The following is a 14,175-nucleotide window of genomic DNA, read 5'->3' as shown; positions in this document are numbered from 1 at the left end:
TAAGTCTTTTCGGCATAATAAGTGCAATCCTCGTTCTGGAATGCTACCAGCCTTGCATGATTGCTTTGAAACTCTTGCCAGAATCCGTCGAGGCCGGTCAACTTGTTATTGATGTTAGACTCAGTTCGTCGGCTTGGACCATCTTTTTTGTAGTTCTCAAATAGCCTGTTCATATTGGCCATGAGCTGATTTTGATCATTGCGAATCGCTTCCATTTCCTTTTCCGAACTCATCTTGATTTATTGATAGGTAGTTGAGTAGATATTGATAATAATAATAAGTATTAATCAACAAATAATTGACAATACTGTGGCCACTGATATTTGATGTTTGATAATGATACTGATTTCCTGATTTAAAATTGATGATAATTGCTGCAGCACTGATAATGATGATCTTTCAAGTTCGAGATTCCTCTTACTTGGCTTGATAGTAGACGTCTCTTGATAATCTTGATATCTTCGATGATGAACTGATGCTGTTCTCCGATGACAATGAATATAATCAGGCTCTGGATGACTCACAGCGCCTGTTCAATCCGCACGGTGAGACCCGCTTGTGGGAGGCCGTTTGGACGAAATCACTGTCACAGTCACTGATAACTTTGAAGGACCAAAAGATGTACGGGTCGTACATCTGAGTTGATATGATTCTTGATGGTTGATTGCAATCTTGATGGAAACACTGATTTCGGTATATGTATTTATTGATAACCAAGGTATATAAGTAAGTACTAGCTAGGAGCACGTATAAACGTAAACTAATTCATAAATCGATGTATGGCGTAATCGCAAATACAGCAATTATTATAAAGTCATTGTATTTAATGCTGACGCGAGAAATGTGCGATGCTTGCATTGTACAAAGACTATTTTCATAGTCGACATCTAGCATCGAGTAGCGGAATTATCAGTACTGCTACATCTATTGTCAAGTACTCTTGTCTTACTATATTTCTTTATGGTTTGATCTACTTCCCGGTTCCCGATTAAGCCGAAATTTTTAAGAAGATGAAATAGATAAATTAGTGACATTCAAATGATAAAATAGTCTTTTCTCAAAAATGGACAGCAAAGTCGACGTTGCCGGTTAAAAAATAGGTCGCGAAGTGCGTAGTTTATGGTCATTCAAAAAATTAAAAAGTTAAAAACATTGCAGTCTCGATTTCGGGACTGCAATGTCGCATACAAATTCCATTATTTAACGAGTTCCAAACTTTTTAAAACTTCAAATGGCCATATCAAATGAAGGCATAGGTCCCTTAAACAGCCAAACAGATGATCAGCACTTATTATTATAAAGCCTATAACAGACTATCGCACCGCACCGCGACCTTGGAGCGTCGCACCCATAAGTGAGAGCGATAAACAGATATCTCTTTCTCGCTCTCACTTATGGGTGCGACGCTCCAAGGTCGCGGTGCGGTGCGATAGTCTGTTACAGGCTTAATGTTGGTACCGCGACTATTTAGGTGTCTCAAATAGGTTGGCGTGTTTTCAGCAGAAAAATAAACTTTTTTTTTTAAAGGCGGCAAGCTAATTTTTTTAATGGTTGTATTTTTTTCTGTGAAAATTAATGGAAAATTAGAACGTTGCTTCTGTAAGTTCTGTAAAATATTTCTATTTCTTGCACCATTTTTGAGAAAAGCACTATATATGACTCGGCTGGAAGGCTACTTGCTGGCTTCGGATTCAATTAAACGGACTCCCAAGGTCGTCCGTTTAAAACGAATCCTCAGCCTGCAAGTAGCTACTTCCGAACCTCGACAATAATGTACTATTAGACTATTATGGTATTTTTTTGGATAACTTCTTTGAAATTGTTTTACTACCGAGGCCGTTTAAACTGCGTCTAAATGTCGAGTTGTACTCGTAGATTATATGATTTCTGTGTATAATCAAGGCAAGGTCGCAGCTATGGAAATGCTCTGTAGACCTGGGTGTTGCAGCAGAAGAGCTTATTAAGTATGACGGTGATTCCAGGTGATATGCGACGTTAAGTCGTGCTACAGCGGGTGGGCGGAGGCGGGCTCCTCGCCGCCCGCCAGCCGCCTCGGCAGCCGCAAGTCCTCGCTCACGTCCATTTCCTCGCTCAACAGCCAGTGCTCGGAGGCACAAGGTACCTAAACACTTTACACTTTATTAATTTATCGCCGAAAGCCAACTTTTCCAATTCGAATTTTTCAGATTACCGTAATATGTGCCTACTTTATTATTACTACTTTGCTCCTAATTCAGTATAAAAACTGTTGGACCACAATTACCCAGCGGGGAGCTAAGTAAGCACATTTTATGGTATACGCTCATGGACAAATTTAGAGGAACGCAAAACAAAATAGTACATTACTGCAGACGCCGGGAAAGAAGGGCTTGCCGGGTGAGTAGGTATAGACGGCCGACCGTAGGGAGGCCGGATAGTGATACGAAGTCGGCAAGACCTTTTCACGGCTAGGCATGTATAGTGCTTTTCTCAAACATATGCAATGAAATAAAAGAAATCACCACTCAAAAATACAAATTATAAATATCAACCACAAATAGCTACACGACAAAAGTTTTTTAATTTTCCTTCCAAACCTGCCATAATGACTTTTTTTTTACGGAAGTCGTCCGTATTTCGCGTGTGTAGTGTTCGAATAGACCCTATTAGGGCCATTATACACAACCTGATAATAAGAAACTCAATTTCAATAAATAAAATAAATGCAGAGGATTTTAAATATTGTCTATGGTCTCTGGTGACTTACGTATAGACAAGATTTTAAATTTATTCATCAACACATTGAATCATACAGATTCGTATTCTTAATATCAGTACGTTCGTGTATAACAGGCGTTAACACAGATATTTTGGTCCGATAACCATTCATTCACTAAAAATAAAAAAATAAAAATATGATTCGGCGGTTTAGCCTGTTCATGGACACAGACCCCATGTTTACATTAGAATTTAAAAAAAAGTTACTTCCCGGCCTAGGCCTTCAATTTCGTATGAAATTCCTTTACAGTTCTCTGGAGTTGCTCCGCCCTAAACGTGATACTTCGAAGCCTGATATAACGCCCGGAGCGACGACATTTCATTGCATGTTTGAGAAAAGTTTAATTACTAATTTTGAAATTACTTCAGGTGCTGTTGTAATTGTAATCCAGTAAAAGCATTTTTAGCATTCAAGCATTTTTTTGCGTTCCTTTTTGTCCATGAGTACTGACTATGCATTTATGGCTCACGGAAAACACAGTACACCTAACTTATTTCAGTGACTCCCAAAATGATCGTCTAAAATAATCTAAATCATTACATGTCGTTTCCACAGCGTCCGGGTCGACGGTGAGCTGTTCCACGCCGATTTCGAACGCATCGTCAGCTGGGACCATCCCGGCGGCCGCTGAAACGAATAGCTTGTCACAGGTAAGTCCCGAGCCCGAGTGTCGTGGTTGGGCTACCTTACCACTTCAATCGAATTCGTATTTACGCGGCATCTGGGGTCTATTCCATAATAAAGTACAAGATAATACTATTAATGATGTACGTTAAGAATGATTTACACAAGAGTTTACACACTTTTATACTCTTCAATTCCCAGAGCAAATTTTTCGTTTTGGAATTGCTAATATTTTTTCGTTCCATAATTATATTAATTATGACTCATCATTGAGTTCGAAAGTCGATTTGGTTTTATAATTGTACAAGTACGCAGAACGGATGTACGGGGTACATAAATGACTTTACCAGTTGCATTTCTATCCCACCCACCTGGTTTTCTTAATTTTGCTCAGTGACCTAACTTGTACAGAATCAACATACTTAATGCTGTTCAAATAAACTTTAGTGTGCTATTTTACATTTATGTTATTTGCACCGCGATCATAATGCCGCACATAGGTATATTATTGTGATAACTAGCAGCGTTGGCTTTTGCTTATTAGTTAGTGTAAGTTTTATTTATTTTTATTTTGTGGTTTTGCTCGCTAGTCCGCGCGGCTGACGAGCGTCGGCAGTTCGGACTCTGGTTTCCGCTCGCAGGACGCCCTGCAGCGCCGCTCGCTCTACGTTGAAAATGTAACTTTTATTTGCTTTTGTTTATTTTATAGCCCATGGTGTGTCCCCGAATATGGCAGAACGACCTACATCCCTTTCAGGTTTCAATTTATTACTTAGTGAGAGGCGGTATCGAGTGTATAGCCGGACACATCATAGGCTATTTTCATGTTTTTTTTTTTTAGTTTTACTGCAGTTATATTTCTGTATTACTATCAAATTCCATCGATATTTTTATAACTGTGAAATTACACAAATGACCAACCAAAGTAACCTAGATCCATATGTGTGAATTCGTAACTTAATTCCCAGGGTTCTGATAATCAGAGCGTGAGCAGCGAATGCACGACCCCGGCCAAGAGCACGGTGGACGACGATCACACTGACGACGGTCGCGACACGTTGGGGAACACTGGTGAGTACTCAATGATTTATAACTCAAGATAGGTTATAGGCGTTCCAAAATTGAAGCGCTTACCTTGTGACAGATTGGACAAGTTGCCTTTAGTCGCGGCTGGACAAGCGAGAAATGTGCACGTGCTAACGAGCTCCCGCACACCGAAAGAGAAAGAGACGACCTTATGTTTAACAACGAGTGTGACAAAGATGGATGGAATGAGATAATTAATCAAAAATAACAGATTTCTTCGTAGGCACAGAAATAAATATGGAAGTATTTTTTGTGCTCCTCAAGTATGAGTATAACCTATCTATGGTTATATAATATGTCATCATTGTGAGTACTTACTACATTCTTTCAACCAGGGATCGGATACCGGTATTTTTTGTATGGGAACGGAAACGGTATTTTTTCGTTCTTTGCTAATTACTTCATTTCTAATTGGGCAATCTAATAATACGAAGTCATAACCTAAAAACACAACTGAGTCCTACATTTCGAGTATAAAATAATTCGAAAAATATGGTTATTTCTAAGTTTTTGCAAAAAACCGGTTCCGATCCCTGCTTTCAACGCTGACATCTATGACCTCAGTCACAGAAATGATAGTACTAGGTACAGAAGATTCACTCTCTAACAAAACGCGTCTATTACGACAGATATGACCGCTAGGTGGCAAGCGTGAGCAGGCGTCCGTTCCATAGCGGTGCGCGGCAACTACTATGGCTAGACACCAAAATTGGTGTGGGCCGCATGTACTTGTAGCGACGCGACGAAATCGCGGAGTGAGCCACGCCTGCCACAGTCACTCCTAACCATGTTCCAACGTGGCATAGGCTTCCTGTAAACGTGTCGGAAAGAGTAGTAGTAAGGGCGCAATATAAAACGTCGAGTTACGGATAATTTGCTTTTTTCAACTTTTAACCTATGCTGTTTGATTATAACGCATTATGTTATAACGCTTGTTATAACGCATTATGTCATTGTCGTTTCAGCATCCGCTACGTGGCCGGACCTGAACGATACCGCACAGTTCGAACGAGCCGCCTCGGCAATCATGGGCGGCAGGCCTCACACCATTTCAGCCGGTAACATTACTCAAGACAAATAAACAAATGTTTAGGGATGATGTCATCTTAGTATTTTTGCTAAACAGAAACATATGCTCATCTACCTCTTACCATTTGAATCATGTGCTGCATATCCTATTCATACCCGCAAGTTGTGAAATCTACATCGCTATCTGTAGGTACAATACAGTCCTGCTACTTCATTGTTTGAGTTTACCGGACAACGAGATAGAAGTGATTAAAACCATTAAAACTTTCATTCATATATCAATCTGAATGAGTTTTAATGGTCAATATCCTTATGGGCTGCTCTTTACGCGCACAAGAGAAAAAAATATCAATTTTCTCATAATTAACAATTGAAGGGATGTTTACAAACACTTTTTTAAGAACATTGTTAATCGTTTCAGGTGTCAACCTTCAATTTAAAAATTCATCAACGACGGTTTAGACCGACTCGTTTTTTTTTTACATGGAGTTTAGAGACAAATCCGGCCCTGTTTCTCTTTGCCCTAAACAACAATATATTTTTATAGCTAGCAAAAACCTAAGTACTAAGCTATTTTAACAATCTTTACAAAATCCTAACACTAAGCTAAAATCTAACACTAAGCTTAATAACTATATTTACAGAGTACCCCCTGACTATTCTACTCGTTTATCACGTAGGTACGAGTATATAACAATAAATGTGTACATGCAGCGTACGAGCGCGGGCACGGGCGGCCGGCGCTCACGCCGCAGACATTCGGCGACGCCGACGGGTCCACTCGGGAGGGCATCTACGCCAGGCCGCCCCTCCCCACAGTAAGTGTGCACCCTGACTGGACGTGCGCCGTTCATGTATGCTACATGCAAACATATGTTGCATTTTTTTTTTTTTTTTTATATAGTTTATTCAGATGAAATAAACCCTAACATACATATTTTTTTCTTCTGCCAAACTGCAGGACAGTTTGTTGGCAGAGGGAACTCCCTTAAAACATAGATGGATAAACTTAGCTAATTAGGCAATTGCCTAATTAATTGTTAACAGTAGGTACATCTTATTGCTTATGGTGGTAACTTTAATTTAATTAGAATTAGATAGATCCCTTTGCCGCTTGACGCCACGCCAATTCATTGCCGGCCCGGCCAATGCTCCGCTGGACGTTCGCCACTGAGGCTGTACAAGTACGGAAAAACACGGGTACGGGCGGCCAGCAACATGACATTGCAGGTGTTTCAACCAGCTGCGCCTGCAATAGATTTTCACACAACAGCCTATACGGGTTAGGCCGGCGAAGTGAGCGCGGCATGATGAACTTTTAGGTGAATGGAACAGTCTTTGAGAAAAATACTACTCTTTTTGTTCCTCTAGTCTTTTATATCAGATTTTACCGATAAACATTTCCTAAAAGCGTCTAAGTAGCTAAAATTCTAATTACAGCCAGCAGCATAAGTTGCTAAGCGGACCAGGTGTTCAAAATTATCCTGACGCGACTTTATTGTTAATAGAATAAGAGCGTGTCATGGTAATTTTGAACACCTCGGTCGCTTACTAACTTCTGCTGCTGACTGTACAATAGAACCAATATTAATACATTCACTGCCAGGAACCCACCTGGTGGGCGTTCGTGAACTTTGCTCAGATGCCGGACAACCCGCTGGGCGGGTTGTTTTATACGCAGCTATAGACGACCGGTTTCTGGGGTAGTGCGCCGTTTTTTGTCTGGCAGTGAATGTCTTAAACAGGGATGTAACGGATGTGGTTTTATCAGAACCGAAAGCGGAACCAGATGTTTTAAATTTAGTTTATCGGAACCAGAAACGGAATCGGAACCGAAAACGGAACCGGAACCAGAACCGGAGCCTGAGTCAGTACTATCAGTAGGTATACATTACACAACACAACACATACGAATAGGTACTTTAAATTCGAAAACACGGATATACCAGAACATCTAATTACTGCAGCACGTGGCAAGCGGGCTATGAGCGAATGACTGGTATAAACCTGTTTGTTTTTGATGTACACCGCTCATGTCCCGCTGCCGCGCTAAGCATTGACATCCGATATAACTTCCGTTTCAAAAGTAACGGAACCGGAACAGAAGGATGTGTAATACCAAACGGAAGTTCCGACTTAACGGAAACGGAGCTCTGTAACATCCCTTGTCTTAAACTGCCAGTTTAATCGCTTTTTTTATGTTCAGCGCTGTTCCTCGCTGGAGCGGCCATCAGTCCCAGCGAAGGCCAACGCGAACACCTCCCAGCAGGACTTCAAACCCAACAAGCCCTCCTCGCTGCCGCCGCACCTCACTAAAGGTGAATACTCTGCCAGGTTTTAATAACTAACGCCGGAGTTCAGCTTGTTACCTCTCGAAGAGTGCTGACCCCAAAGACACCTTTAGGATACTTCGTGTAATCCCCACTTAAAAAATATTGTATGAAATACATTGTTGCCAACCTAATTTTAATTCTCATCTCTGACAGATGAGTGAACCATAGACATGTTTTTTTTTATTTCATTCATTCTTTTCCCGCCCGTACCCTCCATTTTTTGCTACTTCTTGAATGAAAAATATTTGTTAAATTTACAATTTTATTTCAAAGTAAGTGCTTGGTCGTAGAAAAAATATTGTATGCAACGTTGTTTAACTCAGTCAAAAAATACTCGTGGCGTCTTTATGAACAATTTTCGGCTTCGCCTCAAATTAGTACTCACGCCACTCGCCTTTTTGACCTCTCTTAAACAACGGTTGCATAAAATACTATTCTTGCCATTTATTACATTTTACCCGAATGAAGAAGAAAGAAGGGTAATAATTTTATAGTGTATGAAAGTAATGGTTGTCTATTTCTCTGAGAGACCCTAACAGTTTAGTTTCTATTGTCGTCTTGTGAACGTGGCATCATTTTCGATTTGGTAATTAATCGTGTTTTATTCTTACTTCCTCGAATACCTATAAAACAAAAAAATATATACAGTGTAAAATGGCGCATTTTGTTTGTACAGAAATGCCACAAGCATTGTACGTGAACATGTCGGAGCTAGCGACGCTAGCGGCTTCGCGTGCGCAAGCGCACAACGCAGATCACCCGCAGCAAGAAAAGGTACAACTATTTTCTACATCATCCGCATAAGTCTTCTATTAACCGCTACTTGCCTCTAATTATTGATAAGGTCTTTACCACGAGCACAAAGGTCAAAAAAGTGAAATATTTTACGATAGTCTATAATATATGATGAATTAAAGACTCGAATAACAATATTCTTACCTCTTACAGTTCAACCTATTATCACAGATCCACGGATTGAATAAAAACCAAACTGTGTAGAAAACATTAAATTTATTAGTATATGCTATTTTTTACGGTATCCTACCTACATTGTCTATATATTACCTACGGAGTATAATTTGGTAGAACTTATGAGTTTAGATTGAATATTCTCATACTGCCGTCCTTGTCTAGACGGTAAATAGGCTGCTCGCGTCGCGTCCGAATGAGAGTTGGTCTGAAAAAAAAAAATATCGAATTAAATCTTAAGAACTCGACTGCCACATAAGGCTCGGGTACCGGGGTACCGGTTAAATTTCCAAATCGTTATCATGTACTTAGCGCAAAACCTTTTAATTTAGGTTTTGTTCTTAAAACCGATATTTTAAAAACCAGTTTTTACGAGAACGTTTCCATAAAGTTTTTGTCAGATTAACCGGTTTCGAACAATAAAAACTGATTTCTTCCTATCTCGGTATCTTTGTTTACGCGGCACACCACCGGGCCGGCCGGCCATCTCATCGCTCGTCGAATAGACCGGTTTATTTAGGTTAAAATAAAGTTCTTAAAACGTTCGCGTTCTTATGAAAGTTCGGATTAAAATCGAAATAAATCGGTATTTACCGCTTTTTTTTAAACCGGTTCCGAGCCTTGCTGCCACATTTAAAAGCTGACAAATTGATATTTGCAAATAAAATTATGGTAGCAATAATTGTTATTGTACAAGTTACCTCTATTTTAGGATTGCTTCATCCTGAGTTTATCTGTTAGATATACAACAAAGACCATTAGCTACAATTATTGAAATAAGTTACTAAGGGCCAGTTGCACCAACCACAATTAACAGACCAATCAACGTCACGCAGCATAGAACTATGAAACTTCTCATACAATAAAATTTTGCGAACGCTTTAACGGTGACAGACGGCTTGGTTCAACCGACCCTAAGTGTGCACAACTTATATTCCTCATCATCAACCGCGTATGTGTGTATGCGGAAGGAGGACCCTCACAGGAGGGTATTGGCTATTGTACCCACTTTATCCTGAGTATAACGAACGATTGACAGCGACCGGGCCAGTTGGCAACATTTATCGTTCAACATTTTCCGTCAGTAGAAAAGGGCGGCAAATTAGAAAAATATAGGCGCTATAGGTTGTCCTCTCATAAAAGATTTCGCGCCTTTTTATACTGACAAAGTGGGTTTGCCAAAGTATACATTCGCCCGGCTGCTAAAACTGTCAGTGACACACCGTCGAGGTGAGCCGCTTACGTCCCTAAGTAACCGACGACATGGTGTCATACTCTGTAGAGTATAGTCCGGCCCGGTCGAGGTAAATCCCATATAATAATATTATGTAGTAGGAATCTAAATAGTCGTGGTAGCAGTAAAAATATCCGTACTATCAAATATCTTAACACAGTCCTTGCACTCTAACGCCTCTAATGTAGAGCTGTATTCAGATATTTATGGTCAGTGATCACCTTGTTCGAGAACGATAATTTATAGGTCCAGGATATGATGAGTATATAATGCGCTTTTATAGCGATATTCATAAATGCGTTTCAAGCCTCAATTAGACTTCGTTTTTTTTAGGATTAGAAATTTGGTAAACAATCTTGACGTGTCTTTTAATTGAAAAACACATTTTAAAAATAAGTTACGGTAAATATGTAACAATTATGAATCTAATACGATCTTTTATAGTCTTCTGCTTTCATAAGTAATAGTTATTGATTAAAAAAAAGTGTTTTTCAATTAAAAGACACATCAAGATTGTTTACCAAATTTCTAATCCTAAAAAAAACGAAGTATAGTTTCTTAATATGTCATTTTGACTTACACATTTGCAAGAATGGGATAAAATATAAATTAACTAAATTAGGCTTGCAAAGTTTTATGAATGGATGTTAAGCGTAATTATTTCCTCACAGTAGTCGTCAAAAACACTATGTAATAATAACTGTGCCGAAAGAGCAATAGATGGACTCGGAATTTCGTTCTTCAAACAAACGTCCATCTATTGATCACTTTCTAGCCTCTTCAACAATGTACTAATGATGAAAGGCTTTTGTGTAAAAAATCTTACAATTTTTCCCAATGGAACTTGTCAGCCAGGCTCTTGGAGACCTGGCCGTCCCTCGTCTGCTTGTTGACCACGCGCTCGACCATCCGCAGCGAGCTGAATACACTTTGCACGCTTGACGGTTGGCGCGCGCGGGAAGTGTTCTGAAATTCAACAATCATCGCTGTTAGTTATACAAGTCTCTGGCGTTGTTAAGCACTGACTTTGTTAAACACAGATGTTTATTTATTTATTTATTCAACAGATGTTGTCACTTGAAATGGAAAACGAGCGCGGCAGTGTGTCTGTTTCACTTATAATTTATAATATAAAGAGCATACGAAGTTTTAGGATTTGTATTGGCCCTAACTACAGAGCATGCGCTCCGTCTTACTTACCATAATCTCAATTGTTTCAAAAAGCTTCTTAAGTTCTTTTTGCTCCCTTTCGGTTAATGTAACATTGTCTTGGTCGAATATACCTGGAAATACCATTTTATAATAATAAATACATATTATAGGGACATTCTTATACAAATTGATCAAGTCCCACGGTAAGCTCAAGATACTTGTGTTGTGCGTACTCAGACAATGATATACATATATAATAGGCTACATGACTAACTTTCATTTATGGTACGAATCGATCGGGTGTGTTTTTAGGATCAAATGTCTATATGGGACCCATTGCATTAAAGTAACACGAAAGTCAGAAATTGTAGTCAAAGGCCGACAGTCGCACTTCACTTGCGAAACGCCCTATACAAAACGGCAAAGGGAATGTGACGTCAAGGTCTCTGGGAGCCCATCTTGTAGTATGGACAAAACAAGAAAATTGCGTTTTTGTCGGTGAAATATTGCGTTTATGTATATAGTTGCTATACAATATTTTTTTGGATGAAATGTAAGGAATCGAGTGGTATCCTTACTTTTATCGTTTATGGAAGTTAAAAAAAACTTAAATTTTGAAACTTTCAGGTCCCTGTATTTTTGTAATTTTTCAATATTTTATTTTAATATCCACATTATTGTAAATCCACATTATAAATTGCTCGTTTGCTATCTATTTTACTAGATTTTGTTATAAAATTCAACATGTGTCATCATCCCTATACTACTAAGTACATATTTGTATATTATACTTATAATATACAAATACTTAAATGCGTAGAAAACATCCATAACTCAGGAACAAACACAAATAAATGCCCTTACCGGGATTCGAACCCAGGGCCATCGGCTTCTTAGCCAGGGTCACTACCAACCGATCATCAAATTTTACCTTAATACATTTTCTAATAAATTACTAGTACATATTAGGGACAAGGCGATGCAACAACAAGAATGAATACCAAATTCTCATTACTAAACAAATCAATAACCAAAATACTGTTTACCTAATTTAGTTCAACTTTTACCTAATTTAGTTAGGTTAAATTTATACTTACAATATATTTTTTAAATGAAAAGTAATATGACTATACTTAATTTCATAGCGAAGGCCTTTCTTTGTCACTGGACCATTTTTGCCTTAATTAAGTATGCGATGATAAATTAAAAACAAACAAAAAAACTACAAGTTGCGACATTATTAATTACATTGATTTCCTTACGTAGGTATTTTTGCATTTGGTGTAGCGTGAGGTTACCCCCCTGTAGAAAAGTATCAGTTGTACAGTCACCAGCAATAATGTTACTCTTCGAAGGGCGCAAAAATATGTGACACGCTCCTATGGCTCCACAAATAAGATCGTGTCAGATATTTTTGCGGCCTTCGTTGTGTAACATATTATTGCGTTGTGAAACATATACCCGTCTCATTCAGCTTGGCTTTAATGGCAGCAAGTGTGATGACGGGCGCCATCATGTCTCTAATCTCGCCAGACCTGAACGTGTCTACCAGGCTGCCGAAGGGCTCTGAGCGGGAAGGCCGCCGCGTGTGTTGGGGGCTGTTGTACAAAATAAACTGAAATTATTCGGACGTTAAAACAGCTGTTTTAATCCTTGACAACTTATTTTAAAGAAAGAGATGATTAGATCCTAAATAACTTCATTCATTTGATAGTTGGCTGCCGTTTGATTGCTTAAAAGTGTTACTAACGTTGTAAACGACTCGAAAACGTCTTGCAGTTAAATCATTGACTGTAGTTATACAACTAACCGATGCATTGTCAATGATGTTTATAAATAAACGTTCACTCACTTCACAGACAATCCAACCTCTAGACATAGCATAGTCGCGCTACCCCCTCTGCCACACATACGGTAGCGTTACTGCATCTTCGTGTCAATCCCGTGCCGTGATTGGTCCGTGTCTTTGAACGGACCAATCACGGCACGGGATTCGCTCACCTCGTCCCCCGTATTTTTGGCAGCATCGGTTTCATGAAAGAATTGGCCTAAGCTCAGTCTAGAGGTTGGATTGTCAGTGACTCACTTACACGCGCATCGGGTTTCTGGGGAAAACACTTACCAGGCCCATGAAATTCGAAGTAGGTTTACGGCTAATCTGTAAATTATAGTTGTACGTTTCATATAATTTTATTTACACTCAAGGCACTTGTGCAATATCAAATAATCATACAATATCAGAATCTGTTTTGTTTATGAAAAGTATCTTGATAACATTATGCATACATATGCATAATTGATATCTTAAATATTTAACATAAGTGATTTCACTCGAACCGATTAGTCACAGGTTTATATAACGTGATTAATTCAAACAAGCGTTTATGTAGGCGAAGATAATCGAATCGACAACATCATACTAAAAATCTTGTATAGGTTATTTTCTTATTTTCAGAGAATTTTGTAAATCATAACATATATTACCTTTATGAAGAAATATTTACAAATGCCTAAAGTCGATTTGAATTATTTAAGTCGACAAGGTTCAGCGACAAGTAACTTGTTACATTTGATAGACGTTTATGAATAACGCTATAAGTACAATCAGCAACATAATTATAAAGTTGTAATCAGATCATTTAGAACACCCCGTCCGCTACTTCTGCTGCTGACTGTAACACCCACAACCACATCGTTCACCTTATATTATCAGTCAACCGTCGCGCAATAAACCTAAGTAATCAAGGCGTTTTCCAAATTAATACACTAAAGTTGTCAATATGTTCTTGACTTCTAATAAACCTAATTTACGTATATGTACTCACAAGAGATTCAATACGACTGCCATGTTGCTCCGCGTGTTGGTCCCGACTGAATTCGTCGCGGTCGGCCCGATGGATTTTATGGCGGTTGCATTTACGCATTCGGTTGCGGTGCATTCTTGATAGTTACACTCGATTTAAATTAGGTTCAAATTGTCGTCTACAAAC

The 14,175-nt window shown here is 38.9% G+C and overlaps 2 protein-coding genes and 1 long non-coding RNA gene across 7 annotated transcripts in view; 1 reads left to right on the top strand and 2 right to left on the bottom strand.

Annotated features, from left to right (window-relative positions):
• LOC134658818 (uncharacterized) overlaps positions 1-7,243 on the bottom strand; it is a 73,514-nt gene extending 66,271 nt beyond the window's left edge. Inside the window, exon 1 of the long non-coding RNA XR_010097741.1 lies at positions 7,072-7,243. This is a non-coding gene — a long non-coding RNA (uncharacterized LOC134658818). The remainder of the gene's footprint in view (positions 1-7,071) is intronic.
• LOC134657875 (protein MTSS 1) overlaps positions 1-14,175 on the top strand; it is a 169,634-nt gene that overhangs the window by 138,914 nt on the left and 16,545 nt on the right. For 2 of the 3 annotated variants that reach the window (XM_063513459.1, XM_063513470.1), the window contains exons 8-15: positions 1,983-2,118; positions 3,314-3,408; positions 3,973-4,059; positions 4,351-4,453; positions 5,434-5,526; positions 6,212-6,315; positions 7,704-7,815; positions 8,507-8,604. In XM_063513459.1, the coding sequence (XP_063369529.1) occupies positions 1,983-2,118; positions 3,314-3,408; positions 3,973-4,059; positions 4,351-4,453; positions 5,434-5,526; positions 6,212-6,315; positions 7,704-7,815; positions 8,507-8,604 (828 nt within the window). The remainder of the gene's footprint in view (positions 1-1,982; positions 2,119-3,313; positions 3,409-3,972; positions 4,060-4,350; positions 4,454-5,433; positions 5,527-6,211; positions 6,316-7,703; positions 7,816-8,506; positions 8,605-14,175) is intronic. The other variant, XM_063513464.1, reaches the window with a different exon arrangement.
• LOC134658596 (uncharacterized) lies at positions 8,827-14,037 on the bottom strand. Of its 3 annotated transcripts, XM_063514261.1 has the most exons (7): positions 14,011-14,037; positions 13,308-13,343; positions 12,647-12,783; positions 11,234-11,316; positions 10,860-10,999; positions 9,501-9,533; positions 8,827-9,007 (listed from the first exon to the last, which is right to left on the bottom strand). In XM_063514261.1, exons 1-6 carry the CDS (start codon positions 14,031-14,033, stop codon positions 9,530-9,532), a joined length of 423 nt encoding a protein of 140 aa, XP_063370331.1. In that variant the 5' UTR covers positions 14,034-14,037; the 3' UTR covers positions 8,827-9,007; positions 9,501-9,529. The 3 variants fall into 3 exon arrangements, with proteins under 3 accessions (XP_063370331.1, XP_063370321.1, XP_063370327.1); XM_063514251.1 differs by lacking the exon at positions 9,501-9,533; XM_063514257.1 differs by lacking the exons at positions 9,501-9,533; positions 13,308-13,343.

The sequence above is a fragment of the Cydia amplana genome, chromosome 2 (assembly GCF_948474715.1).
Source record: "Cydia amplana chromosome 2, ilCydAmpl1.1, whole genome shotgun sequence".
NCBI classification, from domain to species: domain Eukaryota; kingdom Metazoa; phylum Arthropoda; class Insecta; order Lepidoptera; family Tortricidae; genus Cydia; species Cydia amplana.
This window is presented reverse-complemented; position numbering and strand designations above follow the sequence as displayed.

Bases quoted from the DNA above. Each gene is read 5' to 3' on its own strand.
- LOC134658596 (XM_063514251.1), bottom strand. From the start codon at position 14,033: ATGGCAGTCGTATTGAATCTCTT. The intron at 12,784-13,307 runs GTAAGTGTTTTC...TTTGTACAACAG, and splicing joins CTTCGAATTTCATGGGCCTG to CCCCCAACACACGCGGCGGC. The intron at 11,000-11,233 runs GTAAGTAAGACG...GTTGAATTTCAG, and splicing joins TTGAAACAATTGAGATTATG to AACACTTCCCGCGCGCGCCA.